General features: G+C 41.2%; 2 protein-coding genes across 3 annotated transcripts; one reads left to right on the plus strand and one right to left on the minus strand.

Annotated features, from left to right (window-relative positions):
- Positions 1 to 3,283: 3,283 nt before the first annotated feature.
- On the plus strand, positions 3,284 to 7,757 carry LOC129722809 (glucose dehydrogenase [FAD, quinone]-like). Of its 2 annotated transcripts, XM_055676577.1 has the most exons (5): positions 3,284 to 4,297; positions 6,078 to 6,298; positions 6,361 to 7,178; positions 7,235 to 7,475; positions 7,589 to 7,757. In XM_055676577.1, the coding sequence occupies exons 1-4, from the start codon at positions 3,663 to 3,665 to the stop codon at positions 7,430 to 7,432; spliced, it is 1,872 nt and encodes a 623-aa protein (XP_055532552.1). In that variant the 5' UTR covers positions 3,284 to 3,662; the 3' UTR covers positions 7,433 to 7,475; positions 7,589 to 7,757. The 2 variants fall into 2 exon arrangements, with proteins under 2 accessions (XP_055532552.1, XP_055532551.1); XM_055676576.1 differs by lacking the exon at positions 7,589 to 7,757 and having other exon boundaries at positions 7,235 to 7,486.
- LOC129720650 (glucose dehydrogenase [FAD, quinone]-like) lies at positions 7,667 to 14,056 on the minus strand. Its single transcript, XM_055672139.1, has 3 exons — positions 13,794 to 14,056; positions 8,132 to 9,764; positions 7,667 to 8,072 (listed from the first exon to the last, which is right to left on the minus strand). The coding sequence occupies exons 1-3, from the start codon at positions 14,054 to 14,056 to the stop codon at positions 7,875 to 7,877; spliced, it is 2,094 nt and encodes a 697-aa protein (XP_055528114.1). The 3' UTR covers positions 7,667 to 7,874.
- Between the last annotated feature and the right edge of the window lie 7,583 nt (positions 14,057 to 21,639).

Below are 21,639 nucleotides of genomic sequence, written 5' to 3' on the forward strand. Positions count from 1 at the left end.
GCTCTCTACCAGCCAGAAAGACCTTAGTTTCGGCAGTGTTTATGACAAGCCCTTTTGAGAGGTCCAAAGGCCTCTTTTACCGCTTTACGATTATTATAAAAGATGTCGATATCGTCTGACAGGCACAGATTTACCAAAACTCACTCTCCCGAAAGAAGACCGAAAGGTTTCATTAGAAGAGCGGGGATTAACACGAGTGGCACGATACTCTAAAAGTCAGTTCAACTGTTTGGTTCCGCTGACGATATCGATATTGTGGCTCGGACCTTTGTGAAGATGACGGATACGTACATCGGATTAAGAGCCTAAGCCAAACTGATTGAACTGGTCATCAATGCATCGAAGACGAAGTACATGACAGTACTCCCACCTCGAGTTCAAGTTGGTGGTGATGAGATCGAGATGGCGACGAGTCCGTCTACCTGGGCTCACTGGGAACTGCCGACAACGATATTAGCAGAAAAATTCATAAACGTATTATGGTAGGGAATCGTACATACTCTGTTCTCCGGAAGACGCTCCGACAGAGTAGAATTCGCCGCCGTACCAAAATAAGCTTGGTTTTTAAACCAATTTGTCAGGAACGAGACGGAGAGGTGCACAGCGGGCAAGGTGGATCGATGAGGTGGAAGATGACCTACGGACCATACGCAGACTGCGGTGCCGCTTCTCTGCACGCCAGTATAGCACCTTCCAATGCGATGTTGAACTTGACAGCCCATCACCCTTCAAACCATGTAACGTCATGAAAGCGTCCAATGTCTGTCCGACTACGCTGGCGCTTGATGTGGAACCATCAAGAGTGTCTTGGATCAGTCTTATTAATTTTGTTGGAAAACCATGCTCCCGCATTATCTGCCGTACGCTGCCCTGAAGTCTCTGAAAAGTCTGCAAGCTGTGTTGTATAAATTTATCGAGAATTTGTCGCAAGACTTACATCTGGTCCGTGATAGAGAGTCCGCCTCGAAAACCATATTGGAAATTCGCCAACAAAGGTTTACTGCAACTGCCTAAGTCTATGGAACAGAATGCGGTAGAGAGTTTTGTACACGGTATTGAGAAGATTTCTGCCTCAGTAGTTACTACAAGCCAGGCGGTGGCCTTTTTTGTAGATCGGGCATACGAGACTCTCCAACCAGTCCAAGGGCAATTCTTTATTAGCCCACATTTTCAGTATGATCCGATAAATGGCACAATACAGTTGTTCGTTCCCGACTCAGAAAAGCTGGGTGAGAATGCCGTGCTACCCAGCTACCTTGCAGTTCTTAAGCTTTTTAACTGCTTTCTTCACCTCGTCCATGTTTGGTGGATCCACAGCTTGTCCATCGTTTTCAAGGTCAATCCTGCTCCTTTCGACGTCTCTGTCTTCCTAACTGTTCAACAGGACACTAAAATGTTGTTTTTAACACCTGGCTACCTCTGATTCATCGGTAAACAGATTCAACGTTTTTTCAACGAAGGAATCTATTTTCATTGGCTTTACCTGCTCTATATCTCCCTACGCTCTTACATGTCACAGCCGTAGCCAACGTGTGACTCTTTTCATACGAAGCTCTCAGTGTTTCTGTATTCAGCGACAGGGGCCGCGGAGCTGAAAAGGTAGGGAACCACTGCTCCAAACAAAAGAAAAGAAAAGTTGTATCTTAGTTATTTGCTACGCAAAACAGAAGTTTTTGACAACAGTTTCAATATTTGTTATTAGAAGATAAGAACTGTTTCCTGTCCCATGACCAGACTGGAAAAAAGTACATTTGCTGTGGATTGTAACAATACGTGACAGCAACCGCTCCCGAAGACTCGTACACACTGCTGTAATCTCTTGCTTCTTGTCGTAAGCTCGGCACGAACGCTTTTGGCAAGAAACCGCACCACGCAATATATGCTGCTATTTTTTTGTTAAACAAAATATTCTTAACATTTGATTTGGTCAAATTAATCGATCAATTAAAATACTGTTTAGGAGCTGGTGCTGGCGAAACTAGTTTTTGCTTCAGTAGTACAAAAAAGAATCTGAAGCTTAGTAAGACACTAAGTTATTGGGCTGAATGGTAGCAAACATTATAGTCATTTGGAAAAATAAATGAAAAATATAACATTATATTTATATTACTATTCTAAGTTACTAACTTACGCTGGGATAAAATACCACCGGATTGCCTGCGGGCCTCGTGCGATGCGTTACTCGATCGTCTGCGGCGAGTGGTCAAACTCAAGGGTGAACAAGTTGAACTTGACCCGTAAGTTTTAGAAAAGTGATATGTTTTCAAGTGAAATTGAAAGAATTTCAATTAAAATGTAGCACTTCAATTGCCGGGCCCTGTAGTTTCACTTCGATTTTACAATGTTCTGTTTATCAGTAATAAATTTTGAGGTTTTACCAATTGAAACTGTTATCTAAATTTGGGCTTCTTCATGAAATAAACACGAAATTCTCTTAATCCGAAACTTGTATAAAACAAATTCCTCATGAAAGAGAAGGACAACAAGAGGGAGAGCGAAAGAGAGAGCATTGGATATTATATTTCAATACATTTGCAAAATTATGTATGCAAAATACACTTAAACTGCGACAAAGTGCGTTCTGACGCAACAGCAGAATAAACTAAATGTTCAGCGTCGGAAAAATAGTTTGCTCGTATTTGACAAAAAATGCAACGCTCCAACCGCTTAAGCTGGCCACAGCTGGTCACTGATGCGCAACTGGCCAGTGTCTGACAATCCCAACCCGGTAAAAGCATCGATTCAACGCCTCAGCGGCCAGTGACTTCGATGAATCGTTTTTCGTATTAAGCGTTCCGATAATTACAAATATCCTTCGACGTATACAAGTGTAGGTTCTAATATTTGATTCAATGAAATAAGAATACAATTAAACAAAAATGTTATTCGATTGTCATCCAAGATTGAAAAGTAACATACAATAACTGGAGTTAATCAATGTATTGCTTTCGAATTGTTGGAACTCAATTAAAACAGGAAAGGCACATGGTCATCCGGAGCCTACAATTTTCATTTCAATTTAGCCCCTGCCGTTCGCCCCTCTCCCTCTACATGATTTTGCAGAGATTTGTGTGATGCACAAATTCGATCGCGTGGCTTAATGAAAGAAAAAAAAAAAACACAAATCGAGCCCACTTCATTTGGCTTGACTGCCACATTCTTACCTTTGCTCGTCGTTGAGTCCACCAGCTCTGTTGCTCCCCGCCTGATTATGACGGTACGCCTGCATATCTACCTGCAAGCAAACTTTAGCCTGCGGGCCAGTCAAACATTGCCTGTCCACCCAAGCCGACAGACGTACGGTCAGTCCGGTCTGGAGGCGCGATTGTAATGTGAGCAATTTTCGAAGACAGTGGCTCAAACCGTTGGTAAACGCTACCGCGAGCAGTGTGACCGTGTACGAGCAGACCATCGTGAGGAAAGAAGTTTTTTTTGCGAGTTGAATTTTATGATTTGTGGAAAGCAAACACGTTAGATGGAGAGTGGCATTTTTGAAAGCGAGGCTGTGATTTCAAACATAAAGAAGGTGATACACAAAAAAGTGCTTAGCGAATATTGCTGGAATCCGTTAAAACCAGTTGTGTTTGAGGTTAAGTGTTCTCTTGCCCCAGTTTAGATTTTGAAAAACTTACAACAGAATAAGTTTGAAAGACGAGCTCAAAATGATGGGCAAAACTAATCCTTTGAATGTCGTACTGATCGGACTGTTGTTGGAATTGTGTAGTTTTCGAATGTTCGTGAATGGATTTTTAAATTTTAGTTCTGTGTTAGGTATTAATTTTGGAATAGCTGATTTGTTTGAAATAAACTACGGACAGCCTGCTTTAAGACCGGCTTATGACTATGTGATTGTTGGCGCTGGCCCGGCAGGATGTGTTTTAGCAAACCGACTCTCTGAAGACCCCTACAGGACAGTGCTGCTTCTTGAGCTTGGAAAAGGCGAGATTCCGATAATCACGGACCCACCCTTACTTGGACCTACGTTGGCTTCCACTGACTATAACTTCGGATACCAAACTGAGGTCCAAAAATATGGTTGTCAAGGTATGCGTGGTAAACGGTGCAGTTGGGCACACGGACGAGGAGTTGGCGGATCTTCAATCATAAACAATGTGATTTATACCAGAGGTAACAAACGAGATTACGACAGCTGGGCACAAGCCGGAAACCCTGGCTGGAGTTGGAATGAGATCTTGCCTTACTATCGGAAGCTAGAGCGATCGAACATACGAGACTTTGGGAATAATGGCTACCATGGCAAAGATGGACCGTTGTCAGTGGAAGATTGTCCGTTCAGGTGAGTGGGATAAGCTTTCGATGTCAACCGATTGTGTAACAAGGCACGCGGCAGATATTTTTATTAATGTTTCGGTCGTTCGGGAGCTTAGTTGATGGTAATGAAACTGGATCAGTGTTGCGTAAAAGACGTGTTGTTCGAATACCAGTTTATACCTGCTTCAATTGGCGCCAGACCGGCAGCTTCCAAATAATCTCAAAAGTTTGGCTCTGAGGTGAACTTGTAAATTTAAGGAGTTGCGCAATAACACATACGTATCGAATGCAAGATTTGTTAGTGACAAAGCGTGACTGATTGTTTAGGAACATCAATCTTGATCAAATCTGTAGAGGGCCAATGCATTTCAGTGACGTTTTCATTTTTTTTTATTCTTTGTGTGACGAAAAATTGGTGTCATTTATTTTAAATTTTGAAAACACATTATTTTTCACATTTGACATCAAGTTCAAAATAACACGTAAAACAAATTTATAAAAGAGTGTTCTCTTTGCAAGACACTTGAAATTGACATTTAAAAAGGCTTCGCAAATAATTTCTACGCAAAAGATGTAAAATCAGAGCTGTCATACCAATTTCAACAAAGTCAATGAATTTATCTTCTCGACATCAAACTTATTCGATAACCATTTGGAATTACTTCTTTTAAAACGAGCTGCTCGAAAAAGGTGATAATTAGACAGTAAGCTTCACTCCGCGTTTTGTTCACGGGAACTGTTAATTGGTAGGGAAACATTTATATTAATTTGCATCGTAGGTTAGTCACTGTAAATTTTAATCGCGTGCTTAACGTCACATTGTAAATCAAATTGTTTAAATTGGTAATTGCCTTATATTTACCTTTTTTTAATTTCATAAGTTTGTTAGTTCAACAGCTATGATTTGCCAGTTTTCATACTTTCTCTACAAATCAGTAAAAGCTTCGAAACCTGGTATTCTTCAAATCAGATAAAGTCTTTCTTTTCGAAGTTTGAAATTAGAAAAAAAAAGTTCAGAAAAATTTATAGACTTGCGATGAGAAAGACTTTTGATGAACAAAAGATTTTCTTAAATGAATGTAATCAACGAAGTACCATGACTGAATTTAAATGCTATTGTAGCAATCACACTTGCAAAACATGGATCAACTCAGGCCAAAACGAAAGAGTTATGAATAATTTAAATGTTGGCAATTTCCCGTAGAATTGCTCTTTGTGTTTTCACTTACAAGCTTTCGGTAATACGCTGAGTCAAAGTGTAAGTTTGTATGTAACGTTCAAAGATCTTTTCTCCAGCAATTAAATAACGAGGCGATCAAACAGAAATTGTCTGCCAATAAACAAATTTGTTTTGATGTGATACTGTCAGACCGAATCATGACATATGGCAACACAACACTATGCAGAATGAATTTTAAAGCAGGTTCATACCAAATGAATCCAGTGTCTGAGATCGTTAGCTTGAATAAGCAGGGTTTCGTTATTTGTTTCTTCTTCTTTCCTTTTGTACTATTTTTCTATTCTTTAACGCATTAATCATGTATTCATCTATCACTTCTTGAACACCGATACTATTCGGATTTTTTTTATTTTATTTTTATTAATTATCCGTATTTGTTTTCAATCTTTGTGCTCTAATGTTGACCAACATTATATGTAAATTTAATTAACAGTATAGATACCCAAAAACACATTCAATACATCGTTCCTAGAGACTAACTGGCAGGTCAAAAGTGTTATCATAAAACTTTCACAATAATAAAATAACAAAATCACAAATTTATCCATTTCCCTTTTACTTCCAGAACTGAAATAGCTGGAGCCTTCGTAAAAAGTGCCCAACGGCTTGGCTATCCCTATCTGGATTATAACGCCGGGGATCTCATCGGAGTGTCGTATCTGCAGGCACACACCCTGCGTGGGCACCGTGCCACCGGCGGCAACGCATATCTGAAGGACATCGTCAATCGACCGAACCTGCACATCATGACTCGCTCCTGGGTTACCAAGGTTCTGATAGAACCGCGTAGGTTTGTACTTAGTATGGTTGTTAACAATGATACCGATGCTTTGCTTTAACACTTTCAGATAGCAAAGTGGCCAAAGGGGTGCAGTTCGTGAATGGAAAGAAAACCTTCACGGTTAAAGCGACCCGGGAAGTTATTCTTTCGGCAGGAGCTTTTGAAAGTGCCAAGTTACTCATGCTGTCCGGAGTGGGACCCGCAAAACACCTTCAGAAGCATAATATTAAAGTGATTCAGAATCTTCCAGTCGGTAAGCAGGTGACAGAGCACGGCGGAGTCTACGGACCAGTGTTTATCGTGCATAACGATCCGGATGGGTACACTAGTTTGGAGAACGTGACCACAATTCGAGAGTATTTGCAATTTATGAAGGGCCAGGGACCTCTGACGACAAATTCCGTGGAAAGTTTGCTATATGTGAAGTCACCAGTGGCGGAGGACCCCGATCCTGGACTGCCAGATGTCGAAGTAATGCAAGCATTCGTCTCGTTCGGATTCGATACTTCTCCATCAGTGAAATTTGCCTATCAGCTATCGGATGAATTGGATCAAGCGTACTTCCGTCCTCTGGCGAATAAGAGAACATTTATGTATCTACCAATGTTATTGAAAGCACGGGCCAGAGGACAGGTACGGTTAAAGTCAACAAACCCTTTCCATCATCCTGAGTTTAAATATCAGTACTTTGAAGATGAAAGAGACGTGGATGCATTGGTGTATGCGATTCTTCAAGTCATAAAAATAACCTCACAACAACCGTTTGAGAAACTAGGAGTGGAATTGTATAAAAATAAGGTCCCTGGTTGCAAGCACCATAAGTTCAACACATTGGAATATTGGCGGTGTCATGTCAGAACAGTGACCGCAACTTTTCAACATCAGGTAGGTTCGCTTGTACCCTGGTCGATACAACTAATATAATAGTGCATTTATTTCAGGTTGCGACTTGCAAAATGGGACCAGCTAGTGATCCGCAAGCAGTGGTTGATCATCGACTCCGTGTGCATGGTATTAAACGACTTCGAGTAGCCGACATCGGCATCATTCCTGATTCACCTACCGGCCACACCAGTGCTCATAGTTTTTTGATTGGTGAGAAGGCCGCGGATTTGATCAAGCAGGATAACTATCGATAAGGCTGTCGAATGAAGTCGTTATAGACTTTTTCGAAAGTTTTTAGTATGTATATAAATAAGATAAAATAAAAAATAATTAGAAAAAAATCAACAATTTATTTTGAGGATATTTACTGTTACAGGCAATTAAAAAAACTACAAACATTTTTTCTGCAGGTTCGATGTTTTGACCTGATTTTCACAAATGGACTACGCTACTTCGAACATCGACAACAACGCTACGCATTTTACACCGTTCACGCATATCAAAACAAATGTCCGTACCGTAATGAACACCGCGGCACGCTTCAGCAAACGGCCGGCTAATATCGAACATGCATTGTGGCCTCAAACTGTAAGTTCTTTCAACACTGATCCACTTTTATGATGCGGTGTTATGGGTTGAGTACGTAAAAAAAGTATACAATGCTATTCGAATAGCGTCGTGCATAATCAACTTTGATTAAAGTCCGTTGTCACTTTTAACCATATCTGCTCCTTTCTCCCCAATCATATACGCTATTGCGGCCGTGTGAGCTGTAGGAGGTGCTGGAGCTATTCCAGCATCGGCAACGCGAAGTCGGTTCACTCCATGCACTCGCAATCGAGAGTCGACAACCGCCGCAGGGTCCGATGAGGGCCCCATTCTACAAGTACCGACCTGAAAAAAATGGTTCAATTCAATTCTATTTTCAGTGTAATTCAAACTGCTGCTCTCACATAATGATGGTATGTCGCTGTTAAAACCCGGACATAACAACGCCAATACTGGTCAGAATTGAACTCAAATTGCTCACAGCCTGGCACCTTTTTGGAGTACAATCTAACGCCGAGGTCGGTGAAAGGTTTTTGGCTGGTAATGTTAATTGCTACTTTGATTCCGTAAACTAGCGCATCCAGATCACGTTCGTCTTCAAAATATTGATAATTAAAAACTGGGTGATCGTATGGGTTAGAAGATTTTAGCTTTAACGATCCTTTAGTACGAGTATGCATCAACACGGGAAGATACATGAAAGCGCGGACGTTGAAGAGTGGTCTAAAAAACGATTCGAGCACTCGTTTATCCAGTCGGAAAAAGTCCTGTACCCCTGGAGTAGGGTCATCTCCAACTTGAATGGCTATTTGGCACAATTCTACGTCTGGCCAATCGGGATCCGCAGGATACGGAGAAAAAGGAGTTTTTATATATGCTAACCCTTCAGCAAGGGCCGACGTGAATGGACCTTTACTAAATAAATATTTAATCACGTTTGGTACATTGATCAGAGCTTCAATGTTGATGTTTTCATCGATCGTTCTATCGACGGTGAAAACCGGTCCAATTGCACCCGGGTGTTCGTACAGAGTTTCTCCGACAGGCAAATCTTGAATAACATCCACTCCCATATCGCGTAAATGCTCTTTAGGACCAATGCCAGATAACATTAGTAGTTTAGCACTTTCGAATGTACCAGCAGATAGTATTACTTCTCGCTTCGCCTTCACTTTGAATGTTTTCTTATTCCTTGTGTATTGAACACCATTCGCAGTTTTTGTATTCGCATCAATCAAGACCTTAGTCGCCCAAGCTCTTGTTAAAACATGTAAATTCTTTCGTTTTCGAATAGGATTCAAAAGGGCCCGAGCTGCCGTCCATCTTAACCCGCGCCGTGAAGTGTATTGTGTGTATGACACTCCAATTTGATCTCTACTATTATAATCAATATAAGGCAATCCGACCCGTTGAGCACTGCTAATGTAAGCCGATACCAATGGAGTCTGATAAGGCGAATGCTCTACCGCTAAATATCCACCCTTGCCGTGAAATCCGTTGTATTGGAAATCCCGCAAATTCGCATCTTCAGCTTTTATAAAATACGGAAGAACATCGTTATAACTCCAACCTGGATTTCCGGATGCGTTCCATGAGTCAAAATCTCTAAAGTTGCCTCGAGTATAAATCATATTATTGATGATGCTTGAACCGCCAAGACCTCGACCATAATGCCACGGACATCGTTTATCTTCCATTCCCAAACAAGCTCCAGCTTGGGGCTCAGTCACATATCCAAAGTTATAATCCGTGCTGGGTTGGTAGAAAGAAAGTATTGGAATATCTTGAGTCAACAGAATTTCCGCTTTGCCAAGTTCCAACAATAGTACATTTACGCTAGGATTTTCCGACAGGCGATTCGCCATAACACATCCGGCGGGACCTGCTCCGATGATAATGAAATCATAGGATTTTCGTATCTTTGGATTCGGGTCTCCATAATCTAGTCCCCAAACACTGCTAAAATCAACGTAGTCTCCTAGTGTGGCATTTCCATCCTTTCCTAAGCTGGTCAAAATCTTGACAACTTCGTTGTAACTTTGATGAACTAGCGCAAAAAACACTAAAAGTTTGAAAGAATTGAACCGTGTCATAACTTATAACCGCACTCATGCAATTTAACAATCAAACTGAAATGCAACTCAATCTAATCCGTGCGTGCCTACCTACTAGCATAGAAACCGACGTTAGGTGTCCTTCAGACGCGATCGGTAGCTGTAAGCGGCGCGATGCAAAGGGGGTTGTTGTCATTAGTTCAACGGTTTGCCACTTTCAGCACAGAATACAACAATGTATAGTGTTCTTTGTCTAGCTTAGAGTGAAGTAATCAAAGCAGGAAGTTTCGACTCGGCATAGCTATGATATGAATATGATCGAACAACTTTCAAAAAGTGAAAATTGGTCCGAGGATTGGATTAACTGGAAAATTTCACACAACTTTGATTCTCAATTCATTCAGGTAGAAGATTTGCATCCCATCCGCTATAAAGTTCAGTTTAATAGTCAAGGCCTTTATTACGTTGTCATAAGTCTTCCTTTGTCTAATTGATAGAGAGAACCATGCAACCACAAACATTCTTCAATCTCGTGGTAAGTTGGGCATTCCACGAGTGACGCAAAAAGATATACCCACAGCCTATCGAAATTTACAATTAAATCTACTAATCGTCCATAAAAAATATGCGTAAGCGACACCTAGTGGCAAGCACGTGAACTGTTATGATGAACGCCTTCTATTTTGTATGGAGAAGGTGTCATTACGTCGTGTGTGTAACTGGGCCTTGAGAAGCAATCATTTCGAGCCAGACAAATCGAAACTGTGTAAACTTTAAAAGTTGTTTAACAGTTTAACCTTTGTAATTATAATCACATTATTTATGAAGCAAAGTTCTGATCTTTTGGCCGTTTTAGCTCTCGAAAGCCATATTTGTCATCTTTACAGAACAGCTAAAACATGAAGAATCGATTGAAAAATGACCGAGTTAAAAACAAAAATGTCAAATAGGATGTCGCTGTCGCAGATCTAATACCTAGTTGGTGTAGAAGGTGATGGAGCAACTAGCGTACACAGCAAGTGTTCAAGCTCTTCCGCTTCCGAAAGATCCGCTAACAGGAATGTCAGTTGAGAAGTTCTCCGTCTCGATGACGACTGGGTAGAATCCTCCATACAGAGGTCCCGGGTAATCGGCATGAACCCGCTGCCAAGGAGCTGTAGTCGGATACCGCGACACTCGTTCCGCTTTTGGCGAAGACCACGCTACGAATGTGCAGTCCAGTACTTCACGAAGCTAACGATCTCCTCGTCCAGCCACGGCCAATACAGGAAGCTTCGTGCGATCACCATCATTCGTTGTACGTCTGGATGGCTTTTATAGAGTTGAGTAAAGCACCTTCGAAAGATCGGAATTACCTGTCTGACCCCAAGCATAATGCCTTCTTGAACGACTGGCATAGCTTCTTGACGATCGTTGTACCGAGCCTTTAATTTCCGACCTTGATTTAGGTCAGCCATCGCGGATGAAACGAAGAACTAAGTGGCATTTGGTTAGTACTATCGACCGCTACTGACCACAAGTTTTCCTCCAGAGTGGTGCATGCGATGATCACGTCCCATCCGACTTGGTGTGCTGGTCAACGAGGCAGAACACTACGTCAGCGTTACCAAGTTTGTCGGTCAGAACATACTCAATGGAGAAAAAGAGTAGCGACAGTTCCCACCGCTTGGTCGATTGGCCAAAAACCTTAGCAGTGGTTGATGATCGATTTGTAGGTGGAACCGACTCCCGAAGATAAATTTAAGAAATTAGCGCTATTCAACCTGTGTAAGCGCTTGAGATGCATGCTGGATCAAAGTGATCGTGACCATTTGGGTACTTGTGGCTGATGGTTGCCCCAATACCAATGGAGGAGGCATACACCAAGACGACTATTTCTTGCCTCGGGTCATAACGTGCTAGAAGAAGCTCCAACGACAGTATTTCTTCAAAATTGTTGAGCATTTGCTGGCATTCGCGCGTCCGTACGAACGCCGTTGGGTTTTTCAAGAGCTCATCTAGCGGGAATCCGAGTAGTGATTATTGGCTCCCAGGAAGGAGCGTACTCTCGTGATGTCCTTTGGCGGCGGTAGTCTCCGGCCATAATGTGAATAATGTGAATCCGAGATTGCGCTGATATCGTCCTGGTAGTCTGCGGTACAGCTGCTGGAATGCGCCCGGAGCAGTTTTAACACCGGAGAGCAACCTCGTCCACTTCTATTTGAAAGAAAGCGTCCAATCAGTCAATCTGACTGAACACAGTGCGATTGGAAAGCTTTGAGGTGATGTCTTGCGGTAGCGGAAGGGGATACTGATGTGGCTGGAGCCGGTCATTCAATCCGGTCGAATAATCCCTACAGATGCGAACGCTACCCCTCGCTTTATGCACCACGACTATTGGAGCTGCCCACTCGGAAAAATCGACTGGTGAAATGACCTGCAGGCTTCATTGACTGTCGGCAGCAAATCTTGGTACGAAAAATGGGCTTGTACTACTCCACCAGCAAAAGTTGGACCTTAGTTTTAGTGAAAAGTCCCAGTTTCGAATACGCCCTTCTGCAGGGAAGCTTTACCTATACAGTATATGGTATCAGTATACTGCCTATATTCGCATATCAGTCCCATCTGGAAAATCATCGAGTTGAGAAAACAGCGCTTGAAGATATTTTTCTTGTTTTGGGCATTTCAGCTGTTTGGGGTGGGTTATTCCTATTTTTACGACATAATGTAATGAAACAGACCTTAATCATAACTTCTTCATTAAAGAATTGCCTTTTTCGTGACAATTACAATGTAAAATAAGGATCGAGTAGCAAAATAATCGCATACCAGTCTCACTTTCAACCGCTCGGTGTAGGAGTAGTCATATTTTTCTCAAGTATTTTGAATATGGGCATACGTTTATGGCCGCAGACAGCTTCTAAATATGCTGCATGGAGAATGACGGAGACGTCCACCCTTTACTTACCCCGACTTTAAGGTCGTCGTTGAAAAAGCAAAACATGAGGTTGAAGTCTTGGATATGCTACTGAATAATTTCCTTTCTTACGTCTTCAGTGTTTTCAAATTACGTGTAATACGTACTATTCCGCATTAGCCCGTGCATTTAGCAAATTGGAAAAGTGGTATTGAGAGAGGGAAGTTTCTAATTTCATTACAACAATGACTTGACGGAAGACGACGGCGATGAAAAGACGTGCAAGCTGTTTTTCGCTAAGCAACTAAAAACGATTTCTTCTGAGTTCTGACAATATCAACTTGAATGATCATTTAAAGTGAGCAGGTCATCCACAGAAAATAAACCCCTTACAGAAAACAGCATTGCTCAAGGCTATTATCCCTCTGATTGACGAAACCAATAACTTTTCGGGAACGAACTTTCAAAAAAAGTCGCAGTTTCAGTGTCTACTTAAAATTTACTTTTGTATAGAATTTATTTTGAACAACCTTGCATTTATTAATTATTTGATGAATTTTTAACAGTAAAAAGCCTGAAAAACAGCACCAGATATTTGTTATATGGATTGAATTAAAAAATATGACCAAACTCAGGAAAAACATTTGGTGGGACTGATATGCGATTATTTTTAAGATGGGACAATTTGACCTCACATTTTTTTCTGACTTTTTCAAACAAAACATACTTTTTTGTTTCCTCAATCGATAGTAGAGCAAGGAATAGATGGAATCTGATATTTAACTCAAAAACGATGAAAATCCATATGGGACTGATTTGCGATTATGGGCAGTATAGGCGTACCAACGTAGTTGCAAAAGTTATCCATCGGTAATGACTAGACCACAAACTTTTGATGAGATACAGCCACACGATACATAATCTTCCGTCGATTGCAGTGACGCTTTTTAACGTCCAACGTCCCGCGGGCCGAATAGTCCCTTTAATTTCAACACCGTCTCATTAAAACTGAAATCTCTTTGAGTCTTAGGTAAAATGTAACTGACGTACTTATAGTCTGTAGTGCTCGTTTGTCCTCAGCGTCTTTCTCGAAAAAGATCTTCGTATCTGGCATACCATTTGACAAAGGTAATTTGGTTTTCTTGATCGTACTGGAACTCTCGGATATTTCCGATCAACGAGTCCAGAACCACCTCCGGATTGGGAGGTATGGTCACTTTCATTGCTGCTGCATGAAACCGTGTACTGCTGAGCGAACTGTTGCTGCAGCTGAAGGAATTGATTGGTGACGGCCTGTTGTGAGCTGTTGCAAAATCTACATGATGATAGCATCCGTTCGTTGCTGTTGGGTCAGGGAACAGGCTGTTGCTGCTACACATTGTGCTGACAAGGTGGATTTATTCCAGGTGGCACACTTGGTTGTGGCACTGGATCCGTCATGGAGCTGTAGAAGCAAAACAATTAAGATTCTCGTGAATTTAACGAGATCACTACCGAGAATCATCGCCACTTTTATATCCGTGTGACGAGGTAATTAAACGGGTAAATATATTTGATTACGGTAGAAAGTAAAACAAAACTTATCAAATAATTAATTATGTTTTGGTGAAATTAGTACTTACTTACTTTTACTTACTTTGTTGGCTAACGGACCGTTTGCCGGTCTAGGGCCGAACGAATTAGAGATGTCCAGCTTCTTCTGTCTTGGGCAGCCGTTCTCCAGTCTCCTCGTACACCAGCAGATCGTGCATCTTCTTTCACCGCGCACATCCACCACGTGCGAGGCCTACCACGGAGCCGACGGCCTCTTCCTGGTTCTCTACTAAAGTTAGTTTTGGTCAGCTCTCTCGTCAGGCATTCTGGCTACATGTCCAGCCCACTGAAGCCTGCCCCGCTGTATTACCTTCACTATATCAGCATGTTTGTATACCTGGTACAACTCGTGGTTTATGCGTCTGCGCCACACTCCATCTTCTAGTTTACCGCCAAGTATCGATCGCAGAACTTTACGCTCAAAAACTCCGAGCACTCGTCGATCAGCTTCCTTTAGCGTCCATGCTTCATGTCCGTAAAGGGCCACCGGGAGTATCAGCGTCCTATACAGCGCTAGTTTTGTGCGAGTTTGCAAACTACGGGACCTTTGCTGGTTACGTACCCAGCAAACCAGAAGTCGTATAAGGATGTAAATTCTGAGTCGTTCAAATGTTCATGTAAAGTTTGAAATTACATAAGATCAGTGGTGGGCACCGCTAACCGAAAATTTAGCGACGCTAATCGCTAAGCCGCTAACCGGAAAATTTAGCTCGATAATCGCTAAACGCTAAACGCTAAACCTACATTAGCGGAACTTTCGCTAATCGTTAATCGCTAACTTATTAATATGTAAATAGTCGTATCGCTATATTCATTGCTCGTGGTTTGTTAAATTTGGATTACTTTAATCTTCTGTGGTAAAGCAAACGTAAAGGAGACAGTTACTTTAGAGAGCGATTTACAATAAAAGGATCACAAAACGGTGTTCATACAAAAATTATTCAGCTTGCATAAAATATAAATATTTTCATAAAAATTAAATTATTATCTAAATCGAAAAAGTAGAACCAAAGTTGTCATAATTCCAAGCGCATTGCAATCTACAAAAGTTCTTGGTGTACCGGAAATTGAATCAATACTTTGAGCTTGGACTTCAAAATGCTCCTGTGGCTTGTACGATAGCTGGAACTCCATTCTAGGGTAAAAAACTGACTTGCACTTGTGTCTTAAAGAGAGGAACTCTTGAAAGTTAAGACAATTGAACGTTGTTTGAATGAAACATACTTTTCAAACGTAACTTTCGCAGTAAAAGTATGTTCATCTCGGAATCGCTTCAATGACCGTTTTTTTATTTTTCATTTGAATGATATAAAATTTTTAAAAATCACGTTTTGCTCAGAAAGTTACACTCTTTTCCCTGATATGAAGGGTATTTTTTTGCTATTTGGTTTTTCGTGTATTCAGATTCACAGTTCACGCGGGAATTCTGACAGCTGTCAAAGTCTAATGTACTCAGTTTGGTTTGCCATTTCACCATGAACAGACTTACGCCTGAACAACGCTTACAAATAATCGAATTTTATTACCAAAATTCGTCCTCTGTGAAAAATGTTTTTCGCGTTTCGCGTTCAATGGCGAAGCTCATTTCTGGTTAAATGGGTATGTTAATAAGCAAAATTGCCGCATTAGGATCGAAGAGCAACCAGAGGCAATACAAGAATCACCAATGCACCCAGAAAAATGCACGGTTTGGTGCGTGTGAATCTGGAAGCTGGAGGCATCATTGGTCCGTACTTCTTCAAAGATGATCAAAATCGCAACGTTACGGTCAATGGCGCTCGCTATCGCGCGATGATTTCTGATTTTTTTTTGCCGGACATGGAAGAGCTGGGTCTTGTTGACATGTGGTTTTAGCAAGACGGAGCAACGTGCCACACATCACGCGAATCAATGGACATATTGCGGAATGAGTTCGGTGAGCAATTCATCTCATGAAATAGACCGGTGAATTGGCCACCTAGATCATGCGATTTAACACCGCTAGATTATTTTTCGTGGGGCTCTCGTCTATGCGGATAAGCCAACAACAATTCCACCCTTGGAAGACAACATTACACGCATTATTCGCAAGATACCAGCCGAAATGCTCGAAAAAGTGACCCAAAATTGGACTTTTCGTATGGACCATTTGAAACGCAGCCGTGGCCAACATTTGAATGAAATTATCTTTAAAAAGTAAATGGCATAAACCAGTTCATCGGCTCAAATAAATATATCATACAGTTTTGTAATTTTTATGCGTTTTTTTTTAAAGAAAAACCAAATTCTTGAAAAATCACCCTTTATAAAAATTTTAAATCCTTGAGTAGCTAAGCAATCCAATTCACAGTCTTTCTAAATAGTTCTATCGTCGCTGCCCTGCAAAATTTAGCGAATTAGCGGTTAGCGTTTCGAAGGCCAAAATTTTAGCGACGCTAACAGTTTCGCTAACCAGCTCAAAAATTAGCGAAATCGCTAAACTGCTAACTGAATATTAGCGTCGCTAATTAGTGATTAGCGAATTAGCGGAATTGTGCCCACCACTGCATAAGATGCAACATTAAATTTGTTTATATCGTAAAAAAAATTTAAATCCTATAAAACGCAATATTAGGTTATATATGAAGCAATTTAACGCGTCATATAAAATTGTAAAATGCGTCATTCCTCTTAGTCGTATAGAATGCAATTTGAAGTTTCAAATGAGGCCTGCGAAGTTATACAAAATCGTAACCAACTTTTTTTCACAATGTACGTATATATGTCATAAAAAAAGATAAAGAATAAAGAATATGGCCTCCAGATTTGTACACATAGGCTCATTTCATGCATCTTATATGGTCATTTTTTACCAAACAAGGGTTCACTTAACAGAGTTGAGCGCGAGTTATATGAACCAATTTGTTTGCAGGGTAGTCCGTAGAAGGCCCTGTTCGCAGCTGCAACTCGTCGTTTCACTTCACGGCTCATATCGTTGTCACATGTCACTAGTGTACCAAGATAAACGAATTCGTCAACCACTTCAAATCGTTCCCCATCTATCTCCACCTCAGCACCAACGCCACGGGGACTCCCACGCTCTCTGCCAGCTACCATGTACATCGTTTTGGCAGAGTTAATGACAAGTCCCAATCTCGCTGCTTCCCTCTTAAAAGGTACGAAGGCCTTCTCCACGTCCTTACGGTTGATACCGATGATATCGATGTCGTCCGCAAAGCCAAGAAGCATGTGAGATTTTGAATGATCGTACCGTTTCTTTCCACGTTTGCGATCAAGAGCGATATTAAACAGTAAGTTGGAGAGCGCAACCCCCTGTTTCAGTTCATCCAACGTTACGAATGCGGCTGAGTTTCACCAGCTTTCCGCACGCACGATTTTGATCCCTCCAGCGTCATACGACTCAGCTTAATTAGTTTCGTAGGGAAACCGTGTTCCAGCATGATCTGCCACAGCTCGTTTCTTTTCACTGAGTCGTATGCCGCCCTGAAGTTTACAAACAGATGGTGAGTCGGTAAGTTGTACTCCCGGAACTTATCGAGGATCTGTCGCAGGGTGAAGGTATTCGCCAACAAAGAATTCCGTTAACGCTCTCAGTCTGAAGAACAGGATACGGGAGAACACTTAATAAGCGGAGCTGAGCAACGTTATGCCTCGATAGTTGCCACAATCCAATCGATGGCCCTTCTTATAGATCGGGCATATGAGGCCTTTCAACCAGTCGTTCGGCATTTGTTCATCCGCCCAGATCCTTAGTATTGTCTGGTGGAGCTCATAAAACAGCCGCTCGCTTCCCGCTTTTAGAAGTTCGGCCGTTATATCGTCCTTCCCAGCGGCCTTGCCGTTTTTCAGCTCACTAATCGCCTTTTTCACCTCCTCCTGTTATGGTGACTCCACAGCTTGTTCGTCACTCATAATCGTAATCCTGTTCCTGCTCTGCTCATCCGGTTCCTCACCGTTCAATAGCGCCTGAAAATGCTCCTTCCACCTGGCTGCAACCGTCGGTTTATCAGTAAGCAGGTTGCCGTCCTTGTCATTACACATGACCGGCACAGGGAAATTCCTGCTTCTGACTCTGTTGACAGTTCTATACAATCTCCGCACGTCGTTTTGAGCATAGCAGCTATGATGAAATTAGTATAAACCTGTATAAATTTTTTAAGCTCTATCTTTTTCCTTTCCATAGGTTGAGAAATGACCGAGTGGAAATAAAATGGCTGAGATCAAGAAAACGGTATTTCGACCATAACTTCAAATTTGAAGTGTGTTTGGAAAATTTCTAGTATGAGCGAATGTTACACTCAACAAGATCTACACCCCACACTAGGTCACATCATAAGTTCTAAATCGCTGTAGCGTGTCATGTAGAAAACTAGAAACTGGTCTTTTTTGTCACTTACTATTTGATAGAAGGCAATTTTCTTAGAAAATTCTAATTACTTCTGAAGAAAAGATTGGTAGCTGCATGATGACAAGGTTTGCTTTGACAAGCTTCATGGTCATGGGTTCGAATCTTAGTAGAATCAGACCATTTGGTTACCAATTGACTTTATCTTAGGTCTATTCTTAGGTTCCTTACCCTTCTTCAGGCCAGATTAAACGCTGTGATACTTTTGATGACTTTCCTCTTGATAAATAAATCCCTCTTGTTGGCATAGCCTGGACTACCTAGGATGTGACTTAGGAAGGACAATCTTTTAAAAATATTTCATACGTCATTTAATCAAATCACTAATACCAAGAGCCACTTATTATAAAACTGGGCAGAGAAAGTCTTTCTAGTGAATTGACAGAAGGAAAGAAAGCCTAGTAGGGGAGGATTGTACAAAACGCACCAGTTAAGCATTTGCGCGATTTACAGCGCTTCAAATCATTTCAAAGAGACATTGAACGTGTAGGATGATTGTAGGATCTATTTATCATATGTTTATGACGAAGTTTATTATAAAATACTCGATTTCAATGCCTTGTTTGGTAAAAATTATCATTGCCGCCAAACAAGCCCGTGAGCAAAACGCACCACAACAAAGGACAGTATGCTCCAAAGCAGTGGGCTAATATGCCACTAGCAGAAATCAGCACGCGAAGTGAGAAGCGCTTGAAGTCTCGAAAGTAAAATCAAAAATAATGGAACATGCTCTAAATTGTCAAGCAATCTCCAGCAAGCTCTTCATAGTGCATTCTGCCCAATTTTAATTTTGATTGTTTTTAGGAAAAACTGACGAATGTTAGTGAAATAATTTAAAACACTCATAGTATTATAAACTCCAAAAGTGTGAAGGTTAGGGGAACCATAGTTTTTCGTATTATTTTCAAGTCAGTTAATCATAAAACCTTAAACAAAATTCATGAATAATTACATGCTGGACAAAGCCACAGCCAATTGCACAGTTTTTTTTAGTATTTTGGTCATTATGGCACACTTTTTTATATGAGAACTGTAGAGAAGCTGGGTTTTTATGATAAAAGCGAAGAATATCGTCATAAAAAACCACATGTGTAAGTATTTTGGGGAATTAATAGCATGGGCCATCTTACCCAACTGGTGCGTCTTGTACGGTTCTCCCCTATATAGTAAAGCAGTAAGCAGGCTTTGATTTGCTCCTCAGTCAAATAACCAAAACTATAATCCGTTACTGCTTGGATCCGGCACTTTGTTATCAATTGTATCAGAATCTGGGTTTAAAACGAAGTGCTTTCATTCAGTATAACAAAAATGCTCACCCTGCCTTCTCTATCGTTAATTTAAATAGCAACAAAGTGGAGTACAACATAGCAGTAACAGCAGCAGCAGCAACAGGGTTGTCTCACAGCAGTTAATTCCACTAAACAAACGCAAACGTGAAGCTCATTTTGGTACCTTGGTACAGTTTCTTACAGGATAACGGAAACTGACTGTATTCTGGGAATTCCAAACTCTTCCTACTTCCGAAAGTAACACAGCCTGTGAAGGATTTTCAGCTAATCAATCAGCAACCACTATTCCTTAACAACCACAATGAAATCATATGATTTACGGGAGAAATCAATCAAGTTTTGCTATTTCACCGCATGTACCGAAATCCTCGAACTTGACCTTAACCTCGAACTTAGCAGTAAAACGCCAATTATTAGCACAGCCGAACAGTTTGCCATTGCGTCGGACCCACAACGGGTTTTCTTCTCACTTTATGCTTTCAAAACGGATCGCGAGTTTGATATTGAACTGAAGTTGCTATCGAAGTGATAGCAAAAAATAAACGGCTGCTACCTGGGGTATTGGCATGCGATACTTTCCAGACTATGTGTAGTTATGCACAGAAATGATCATCGAATGTTTATTTTAATGTGATTTAAAACTGTCACATTCATACGTTTTATAGTGAAGCGAATCTGGACCATTGCAGCATCCATAAGCAATTTCAACATTGCATCGAGCTGTAGGGAGGTTTTTAGACACTGCTTGATGCAGTATTAAAACATGAAGCAGTTATTTATGAGCTGCTTTAACTCTAATCATAAACGTTGAATTTGACGATTATGAAATATAGCTAGATAGTGGAATTATTTTTGTAGTGAAAATTTACTGTTGAACAAATTCGAAAGTCCTTACTCTTGAACATAAGACTAATAGTTTACTTAGGCCAGAACCGTACCTTGAGACCAATTATTTCTCTACCGTTGATCGCAAAACAGTCATTAGATGGAATACTGATTTATCGTCTCCTAAGTAGACGAAAAGTATAGTAATCGATGCCTTGAGCTCCTTTCAAGCGGCTAAATATGTTACTCAATTTGCCTTTTTCATCCATATGACCCACTAGCGTCACTGCCTACTACTGAAACCAGCTCAGTGGATGCAAGTTTACTACCGCGTGTACTTGGTCTGAATTACACCGGCTCTAGTGCTATCGTTCTTTGCTCCTTTCTAGAAAAGCTGTTTAACCGGTCAACAGCGAGAGTGAAAAAGCGGGTACCGTTTATAGTGCATTTTATTGCTTTCTATGCGAAATGCAATATTGATCCCGCCCAGACACTAGGCTAATGCAGTTAGCCATCTGATGCTGGATGCAGTTCTATAGCAAACGTTGGCCAGTACGGTCCATAGAAAGGAAACGCGCGTAGTTCGTACAAAAAAGGATGCGTACTGTTTGACGGAATGCGTGCGGAATTTATAATTTTAGCTTGAAGAAACAATACAACAGAACGAAAAATGATGCTCGTGACGGTGTTACTCGCCTTATCGGTTATCTGTCAGACGATGGTTGAATGCTCAATCGGTGGTAGCGCGAATTTGACCATTGGGAATTACGTAGATTTCACCCGCTTCTGGGGTATTCACTATGGAGAGCCAAGGTTACGGAAGAGCTACGATTTCATTATTGTAGGAGCCGGCCCTGCCGGATCAGTACTA

Source organism: Wyeomyia smithii, chromosome 2 (genome assembly GCF_029784165.1).
Source record: "Wyeomyia smithii strain HCP4-BCI-WySm-NY-G18 chromosome 2, ASM2978416v1, whole genome shotgun sequence".
NCBI classification, from domain to species: domain Eukaryota; kingdom Metazoa; phylum Arthropoda; class Insecta; order Diptera; family Culicidae; genus Wyeomyia; species Wyeomyia smithii.